Raw genomic sequence first — 9708 nt, forward strand, 5'->3', positions numbered from 1 at the left:
CAATAGCCGGTCACATGACGGCCACAGGAAGCCGACGGGTAAAGAGATCATTGTTATCAGATTACATCATGGAAGCCACGTTTCCGTAGTAACAAAGAGCTGATGGATGGCCTGGATTGCAGCCATTCAAAGACCAAATGTAACGTCCCAGAGCACTCCAGCTCACAGGTTAGTCTGCTCCAAGCATTCACACAGAGGTCAGTCTGCTGTTGCAGTTAATGCGTCATTTATTGTTTTTAAGTAAGATCATTGAAAAAGCAGTTTCTCAACAGCTCAGTTACTTCTTAAAACAGAATAATTGCTACGATGCCTTCCAGTCAGGTTTTAGACAGAACCACAGCACTGAAACCGCTCTGACCAAAGTGTTTAATGACACATGTCTGAATACAGACAGTGGAAAAATGTCAGTCTTAGTTTTACTGGATCTCAGTGCAGCATTTGATACAGTTGACCACAACATATTACTCAAACGACTGGAGAACTGGGCAGGTCTTTCAGGAACTGTACTAAACTGGTTCAAAACATACGTAGAAAACAGGAAATACTTTGTATTGTGCCACAATTTTCTCCAGCTAAACAAAAACAAAACTGAGGTAATAGTCTTTGGCGCCAAAGAAAAACGATTACAGGTCACCAGAGAACTTCAATCTATACATCTAAAAACCACAAACCAGGCGAGAAATGTGGGTGTAGTGATGGATGCAGACCTAAACTTAGAAAAACACATTAAGACAATAACAAAGTCAGCTTACTATCACCTCAAGAATATTTCAAGGATAAAAGATCTGATGTCTCAACAGGACCTGGAAAAACTAGTCCATGCATTCATCTTTAGTAGGCTTGATTACTGTAACAGCATCTTTACAGGTCTACCTAAAAAATCAGTCAGACAACTACAGCTCATTCAGAACTCTGCTGCTCGAGTCCTCACTAAGACCAAAACAGTGGACCACATCAGTCCAGCTCTGAGGTCTTTACACTGGCTGCCTGTCCGTCAGAGGATAGACTTTAAAGTTCTGATGCTGGCCTATAAAGCTCTGAATGGTTTAGGACCAAAATACATCAATGACCTCCTGACCCAGTATGAACCTTCCAGATCCCTCAGGTCATCTGGATCCGGTCTTTTATCAGTTCCCAGAGTCAGAACCAGACACGGAGAAGCTGCATTCAGCTTTTATGCTCCTTATATCTGGAACAAACTCCCAGAAAGCCTCAGATCAGCTGAAACACTCAGTTTATTTAAATCCAGGTTGAAGACTCACCTGTTCTCAGCTGCATTTGAATAAAGCACCAAATCCACACTTTAAGCTTAAATTTCAAAACTTACATTTAACTACTGATTTTATCTGTTTTGTTTGTTTGTTTGTTAATTAGTTAGTTAGTTTGTTTGCTTGTTTTATTCAATTTTAAATCATGCTTTTTATTTGTTCTTGTTTCTAATGTCTCTGTAAAGCACTTTGAATCACCTTGTTGTTGAATTGTGCTATACAAATAAACTTGCCTTGCCTTGCGTATCACAACATAATTGTTGATGTAGGTGACAAATAAGTCTTAATTTGAATTGAATTCATTGCTTGGCTGCTTTGTTCACGGTGGCTTGTAGGAAAAGCAGCCTACAAAATGCAGGAATGTGATCCAGACTGGGCCCCTCCATCAGCCTGGGTTTAAAGCTGCTACCACAGCCAGACCTGATCGGTGAAGAGAGAGCGAGGTCCAAACAGCCACGAAACGTCCGCATACATGTGCCCAAGGGTTGTATTGAAGCAACCAAGTGATGAATAACTGTTTCAGTATGTTGTTTTGAGCTCATGGGGGTCACATGATTGTTGGGTTTTCTCTGTATTACTGTGGGGTCTTTACTTTAAAATATAAAGCGACTGTTTCTGTGCTTTGGTGTAAAGTTGAACTGTATATCCAGTTAACATGTTTAAATAGTTTACATTCATCTTCTGGATTACTGCGTCTCAAAATATCTGCTTTTCTAGAAAGCTGAAGATCAACCTTTCTGTGAACTCAGCTGAGTCTGCCCTGGATGCACCAACAGGGTTTGATGATGGTGGAAGTTAGAACAGCTTCTAGTGCAGGACACACTATCAGCCACTTCCATGATCCAGCCTGGAGCAGAGCAGATCGGACAGTGTCGGGTTGTTCTTAGCTGGTTGATACCAGCTGTAAATGTGCATCAAATCAAATCAGCCTTGTGAATCTGTGGAGAAGGCCACAGGGTTGCAATTTGAAAACGTTTTGGTAGACCTTTTGTGTCACAATGTAGCACCTATAAGAAGTCAAAAGGCAAAAAATATCATGAAACAATAAATATCAGAATTTTCATGTTGGTGTATAACCTGGTGTAGCTCCATGTTCTCACACAGTCAGCAGTAAATGTTCATCAGGCTGCACACAGTCTCACCGAGCATACACAGTGAACAGCAGTGAGACTCCACAGCCGCAGACACACAAAACCAGTCCAGGTGTGTGCACCAGCTCCACCTGTGGGACTCCAACAGTAGTCGGCAGCCATACTTAAACACCAACCCTATAATGTTTCATGCTGCAGTTCTTCTACAGGCCACTAGATGCCAGCTACTTGTAGCACTCGAGGTATGAAGAAAAGGAAAAAGAACCTCTCCCAGAAGCTACGCCCTAAAATCCCTTATTTCAGTTGTAGTTTAATACAAATATAGCTCACCACACCACAGCTGCTAGCTTGCTTGCTAACAGTGATGACTGGTAAAGACATTTCACTCAGGGATAAATTCCACCCTTGCAAGGGTGCAAGTTAAAGAAGACTCTTTATTTCTTCATTATTCCTTTTGGATGTCTCTGCCACCTGCTGCTGGTTCCTAGCTGGTCAGCTTCTTGCGGGGTAGATAGGCATTAGTGATCTGGCTCATCACCACCAAGGCAGGGAATAGAGGCAGGATGAGGAAGGCCCACCACGCCACCCCCTTCGCCGTGGCCTGGAACCAGTCAGTGAACATGGCAGACATCACTGTCACGGTGGAAAACAGGTAGACAACCAGGCCGCAGGTGGCATGGTACAGCTTCAGTCTGGACGAGGGGCAGGAGAGACGCAGCAGCTTGGGGAAAATCACAGCGATGCCGCAGGCCGTTTGGAGCACGGTGGCGGTCAGCGTACACATACCCAGCAGGCTGTGCCAGGAGGCCAGGTGTGGGAGCTCCGACACATTCCTGCTGGCCACAATGAACCCAAGTCCAGTGGCTGCAGCGATCAGGACCAGAGCCTGACAGAACCAGTGGAGACGGACTTTACTCTTCCATGATTTGAAGCAGAAGGGAGATCCCTCTGCTGAGAACAGCAGGATACCTTCGGTCATGCACAGGCAGTACTGCAGTGAGAAGAAACAGATGTTAGTAAAGGGGCTTATTTGGTGATTAGTGGTGATACAGATCCAGCCATGAAAACTCAACAAGCGATTAATTAGATGTAGAGTTGTGGGAATTTATTCTAACGATCTAAACTCCTGTTTTTCTGCACATCAAGCTTTGCCCAGTTCATTCAAGGAGACAAAGTGCGTGCTGTGTACATGAGTGACATCTAATGTGATTGGGAATCACAAACTGTAATACAGCAACGCACAGCACCAGCATATTATGGGATGGGCCTGTAAGTGGATGATTACAGACAGATGTAGCAGGATAAATGATGACGTCAGACCTATGGACAATAACCCGAAGCTTTACCCAAGACTTTCTCAAGGCAAAGAAACAGAGCGTTGTTCAACTGCCAGTCAGCTGACCACAACCTGTTCAGCTATTCGAGTTTCATAGTAACTGCATATGTTGAATTAACATTCAGATCTGGTGCATTATTATGGCTGCCGGTCTCTGATGAGACTGAGAGAACAGCATATTCTAGCAGTGTGTAACACTAGGCCATACCATCATTTATTTATATAGCACTTTAAAAACAACACATGGCCGACCAGCAGACATAAAAAGTACAATAAGAGTAATAAATCGTTATTCTATCGTTTTTAACCTGGATTCAAAGACTGATGTAGACTCCCTAATGGGTGGCTGTAGCTCAGGTGGCAGAGCAGGTCAGCCACTAATCAGAAGGTCGGTGGTTCGATCCCAGGCTGCATCCTGGCTGCATGCCAAATATCCTTGGGCAAGATACTAACCCCATGTTTGCCTACTGGTGGTGGTCAGAGGGCCCGGTGGCGCCAGTGTCCGGCAGCCTCGCCTCTGACAGTGCGCCCCAGGGTGGCTGTGGCTACAATGTAGCTTGCCATCGCCAGTGTGTGAATGTGTGTGTGAATGGGTGGATGACTGAATGTAGTGTGAAGCGCTTTGGGGTCCTATGGACTAGAAAAGCGCTATACAAATGCAGGCCATTTAATGTGAAGAGGAAGATCATCCCAAAGCTTCGGGGCCACAGTAGAGAGCGCTCGGTCTCTAAGGTTCAGCCATGATTTAGGGACTGAGAGCAACAGCTGCTCAGCTGAGCGAACGAGGGGGGCATAGGGCCGATATACAGGCGCCGGAGCATTTGAGGGTTTTAAAAACCCTTTAAAGTAGATTCTAAGTACCGGAGTAATATGCTCAAATGTTCTTTTACCAGTTACAAACTGTGCAGTTGCAGGCACGGCCAACCGCTATTACAAGGGAGTTGCAGTAATCCAAGCATGAGGTTATAAAAGCATGGATGACAGTTTCCAAGTCACGCCTGGAAAGAAAAAGCTTAACCTTCGACAGACGCATGAGGTGCCAAAAGGAAGACTTGACCACCCCGTTTGCGTGGCCATCAAAACTAAGCACAGAGTCAATTTTTACCCCAAGATTAGTAACTGAGCTTGTCGGGTGACAGTCAGAGCAGCAGAGTAACCTCTGGGGTTCGTTCCATTTTACGTTCATTAAAACTTAAAGAATTTAGAGCCATCCATGACTTAGCATCGCTAAGACGATCAACCAGGAGTGCAGTCGAGGAGCTATCAGTGACTGAAAGGCAGATAAAGGCGGCTATCGTCAGCATTTCTTTAAATTTCTTGTTTTTGCACCCTGTGGCAGGAGATACAATGGAAACAGTAGTGGCCCAAGAATAGATCCCTGTGGTGCACCCGACGGCAGAGGGGCCACAGACAAAATCTTATCCACGAAAGTGCCAATGTGGAAATTCCCACACAATGCAGTAGTCGAGAGATCAGCAGTCAGAGCCACCAAAACAAGCAATACAGGTTTACCACAGTTGTTGCTAACAAAATGTCATTCATAACCTTTGTGAGCCGTCTCTGTGCTGTGAAACGGCTTCAAGCCGGACTGAGGAGCTTCTGGAATCATTCAGGTGATCCAACAGCTGAGTGGGAACAATCCTTTCCAGGATCTTACTCAGACTTTATCACTGCATCAGATATTTTGTATATATCACCCATCTCTAAGCTTCCCTTTCTGAGTGTTAACATATCCTCCCTCAAATCTATTATTTACAGTGGAAAGCTGACAGAGACTGGAGGAATGTAGTGGGCTGAAAGCGAGCAGGAAAAGAAGAGACCTGTTTTTGAGACAACATCTCCATCCATTACTTGAAATATCCCCTTAAGCAGCTTAGAAAGCCATGCGAGAAGAGCCACAGCTGCCCGTTTACTCGGCCGCGAGCGGTCGTGGGTGAGACGAGTGAGACGAGTGTCTGTGTGAGGACTGGAAACTTACAGCGACAGACATACACATGGGATGCCAAGAGAACAGACCTGGAGAGACAAAGAGCAGATTAATGACACAATCATCAGCTGACCATGTGCTGCAGCTTCAACAGCAGCAAGCTGACCGTCAGCAAAACCTAAACGTACCCACTCAAGGACACGCACTGTGATGCAACAGCTCAAACACGGGCTCTAATCTGCACTCGTTTACATGTTTATCATCAGAAACGGGATCATTTTGTTTACTGGAAGAAAACCATGATAATAATATTTATTTTACTACTACGTTGATCAGTAAAGAAGCCCACGCAGCTGATCAGTCACGTGAATGACTAAATCACAAATAACCAAAATCACTTCCTTATATTTGGCAGGTTTGATGACGGGGATAAAACACTGTACACAACACTTACTGGTTCCGGGTCTGGACAGCAGGGAGAGGACGAGCGTCAGGCCCAGGCCGGTGACATGAGTCGCTATCACCGCCACTCTCCGCAGCCACACGTACAGCCAGAAGTCCCGCATACCCAGGCCCTCTCCCACCGGGCTGTACTCCACGTCTGACCGCATGCTGCTCACAGCCTCTCCGGCTACCTGCTCCAGCGTCCGGCGGGAATACGAGGTGTGCTGGAGAGGACCGAGGAGCCCGGCTGCACGAGCCTCATAGTCGCGCGGTTACAGCGAGCACGAGCCGAGCAGCATCAGAGTCGCTGCTTTGCCCAGGCTCGTGTGTGCGCACACATCCTTCCTACGAAACCCATTTTGTTAAGGCCATTTCCGGCCTGAGGACGCAAACAGAACGGGCGGTGCGATCCCTCCGAGTCTGCACACAGTCACCGAGCTGCCACACCGTCGCTTCTGCTTCCTGCTTCGACCTTTTCTCGAAGAAACTACGCAGTGAGCTGACCCGACTTGTATTTCCTGATTCTCGTGTCAGCCGCTGTAGCCGAGCGCAGGGAGAAACACTAAGAACCGTGCATAGGCACAAAACAGCGTTAACTGAGCGAATCTTAAGCTCACTACATGTACACGTAGATGGGTGAAAATGATTATTGTAGACTTATCAATTATTAATGCACATTGTTGCAGATCATGTACAGCCTGTCGTGGAAACAGTATAGGGCTTTGGAGCTGGAGCGTGATGTCACGGGGGTGGGCGTGGAAAGGATGGCTGATGGCTACGCCTCTCTCAGCAGGTTAATGCAACACGTGGTCCAGGACCGCTTTGAGGTGCTGAATCTCCACATTCCCCATCTCACAGTGCAAACAAGTCCTCACAAGTGTCGGGTCTTAAAGAATCTGTTGCTAACATCTTGGTTCCCAGTACCACAGCACCTTCAGGGGTCAGCAAAGGGCTAACTAACAACATTATGCCTAATTGGTGTAAATGGAGGCAAGGACATTAACATCATATATGCATGTATGTTAAATATGATCTCTGTTCCACAGGCCTGTCAAGGTAGCAGTAATTAGACCGTTAAAAAGTCCTCTGTTTACCGTGTTAGCTAATTAGAGGCCAATCTTTCTTGTATCCCAAAAAGTCTTGAAACAGCTGATCATCTGCAGGTTTCAGAAACTATCACAGTTATGATCTTCTTTGGGCTTTGAGAGCAGACACATGTCTGCTAGACCTCAGTGCAGCGCTCAGTTACCCATAATACTTTGTATAGAGTAATGTGCTGTAGGTATTACAGGTACTGCACTGCAGTGGTTTGTATCATATCTATCTAATAGACTCCAGTTTGTTCATGTAAATGGAGAGTCCTCTTCACACACTGAGGTTAATTATGGAGTTCCACAGGGTTCAGTGCTAGGACCACTTCTGTTTACATTATACATGCTTCCCTTAGGCAGCATCTTTATTTATAACGCACTTTACATCCAACAATGTTGGCCAAAGTACTACAAATATAAAACAAAGAGAAAACAGTTTAAATTACATATAAAATATCTTAAAATTAAATAAATATATATAATTAATAAAAAACATATTAAGAGAGATCAACAGGTCCTGCTGTGCTGCAAATAGATATGTTTTAAGACGTGATTTAAAAACAGATAAGGAAGGTCCTGTCTAACATGTAAAGGCAACTCATTCCACAGTTTTGGTGCTGCCACAGCAAACGCCCGACTCCCTCTGAGCTTATGATTAGTCCTGGGCACGCTCAGGAGGAGCTGGTCAGCTAACCTGAGGGGCCCGAGGCCAGGCATGTCCAAAGTCCAGCCTGCGGGCCAAATGCGGCCCGTGTTCAAATTTCCACTGGCCGCAGCCTCTGTCACTGATTTTTTTTCTTAGAAGGGTGGACAATGAAATGAACATGAGTGAGCCTCCAGAGCCTTACGGGCCAAACGAGAAGCAGATTTGTTTGCTGCTGCTTGTTCCGCCGTAGATGACATGAAGCTACCGTGGAATAAAGTCACTGGGGTTATTATGGATGGTGCACCTGCTGTGGCTGGGGAGAGAAATGGACCCTAGTCTGTAACAAAGTCAGCAAACAAGGAGGTAAAGCTACAAAACTCCACTGTATTATTCACCTACAAGGACTCTGCTAAACATTTGAAATACGACCATGTTCTGAAAAAGGCAATAAAGGCTATTAATGATATTCGCTCCAAAGCCCTGTGCCACCGCCAGTGTCAACAGTTTGTACTCAACATCCAGGCTGAGTACAGGGATGTTGTGTATCACAATGACCTGAGATGGCTCAGTCGGGGGTCGGCACTGCACTGAAGCGCCTTGAGGCGACTTTTGTTGTGATTTGGCGCTATATAAATAAAATTGAATTGAATTGCAGCGCTTCTACTCTCTTAGGGAGGAAATCAGACAACTCTTATAATAACACAACATGTGAACACGCTGAACAGGAGCCTTCAGGGGTAAAATGCACTGGTAAGACAACTGTATTCACACATCAAAGCCTTTGGGACCAAACTGCTACTTTTCTAAAGACATCTGTCACAAATGCAGCCCAATACCACACATTTCCCATCGCTACAGGAAATAATGACTAGTTTCCTACAGACCAATGTTAGTGCGCAATGAGGTGATGCAGCAGACTTCTCTGGCTGAGAAGGTTCAACAGCACTTTTGGGATTTTGCAGCTATTGAAAAAATCATGCCTTTTTCCTCTCCCTCTTCCATGGACCCTGATGATGCTCCTGACCATTTGCAGCCGGAGCTCATTGAGCTGCAGTGTGACACCGAGTATCGCCGTCAGCACCAACAGCTTTTACCGCCAGCTAGATAAAGGCGTGTTCCAAGAGATTCGAACATTTGCTAAGAAAATACTGAGCTTGTTTGGCTCACATACTTGTGCGAGAAGACATTCCCCGTCATGAACATGAACAAGAAGCGTGAGGACGAGATTAAGCGACTCACTTGCGTGACATTTTGCGCATCAGAACCACTGTTTCTGAGCCAGCCCTGGGCCATTTACAAGGGTTACATTTTATTTCAATTTCATATTTTTGAAATTGAAATAAAAAACATCCATTTTTGTTTTTGAGATCTGATTCAAAATCCAATAACATAAAGTAGTTTTTTTCATTTTTGATGGTCAATTTAAAAACCTAAAGAACGAGCGATGTACGGATTTATATGGCCCAGTGTTTGTACTTTTGAATAAGTTAACTCTTAATGTTATTTTCCTGTTCACATGTTTTGAATTTAGATGTTTAATTTTTCTTCATTTTGTGTTTTTCAAATACATTATTTTGGTCAAATTTATTAATTCATGATAAAAAAAATTCATAATAAAATTTGTGTGAAAAATTAACATGATAAAGTTACGGAGCCCCGCAGGGGACATGGGGAAAAAAATTAAGACGGACTTTTGTGAGATCTCACAAAAGTTGAATTCCAACAATGGCGGCAGCTACTTAGTTGTGATATTACTCTTTCTGGGTCACAAAATACACTTTGAAGATATTTTGAGGCGTGAATGTAGTTGTGTAAACGTCAGATACCTGCTCGGTTTACAAGACATCACATATTTGCAAAAGTGCTCCGACGTTTTCGGAGATCTGACACCCACCATCTCGAAGC

At 44.7% G+C, this 9708-nt stretch overlaps 1 protein-coding gene across 1 annotated transcript; it reads right to left on the reverse strand.

Annotated features, from left to right (window-relative positions):
* Positions 1-2302: 2302 nt before the first annotated feature.
* Positions 2303-7318, reverse strand: cyb561d1 (cytochrome b561 family, member D1). Its single transcript, XM_026169194.1, has 3 exons — positions 6077-7318; positions 5674-5711; positions 2303-3350 (listed from the first exon to the last, which is right to left on the reverse strand). The coding sequence occupies exons 1-3, from the start codon at positions 6231-6233 to the stop codon at positions 2844-2846; spliced, it is 702 nt and encodes a 233-aa protein (XP_026024979.1). The 5' UTR covers positions 6234-7318; the 3' UTR covers positions 2303-2843.
* Positions 7319-9708: the final 2390 nt, after the last annotated feature.

The sequence above is a fragment of the Astatotilapia calliptera genome, chromosome 5, assembly GCF_900246225.1.
Source record: "Astatotilapia calliptera chromosome 5, fAstCal1.2, whole genome shotgun sequence".
NCBI lineage: Eukaryota > Metazoa > Chordata > Actinopteri > Cichliformes > Cichlidae > Astatotilapia > Astatotilapia calliptera.

Coding starts and splice junctions, on each gene's coding strand:
- cyb561d1 (XM_026169194.1), bottom strand. CDS start 6,233: ATGCGGTCAGACGTGGAGTACAGCCCGGTGGGAGAGGGCCTGGGTATG. Junction 5,712..6,076: donor GCTGTCCAGACCCGGAACCA/GTAAGTGTTGTG, acceptor TTGTCTCTCCAG/GTCTGTTCTCTTGGCATCCC. Junction 3,351..5,673: donor CCATGTGTATGTCTGTCGCT/GTAAGTTTCCAG, acceptor TTCTCACTGCAG/TACTGCCTGTGCATGACCGA.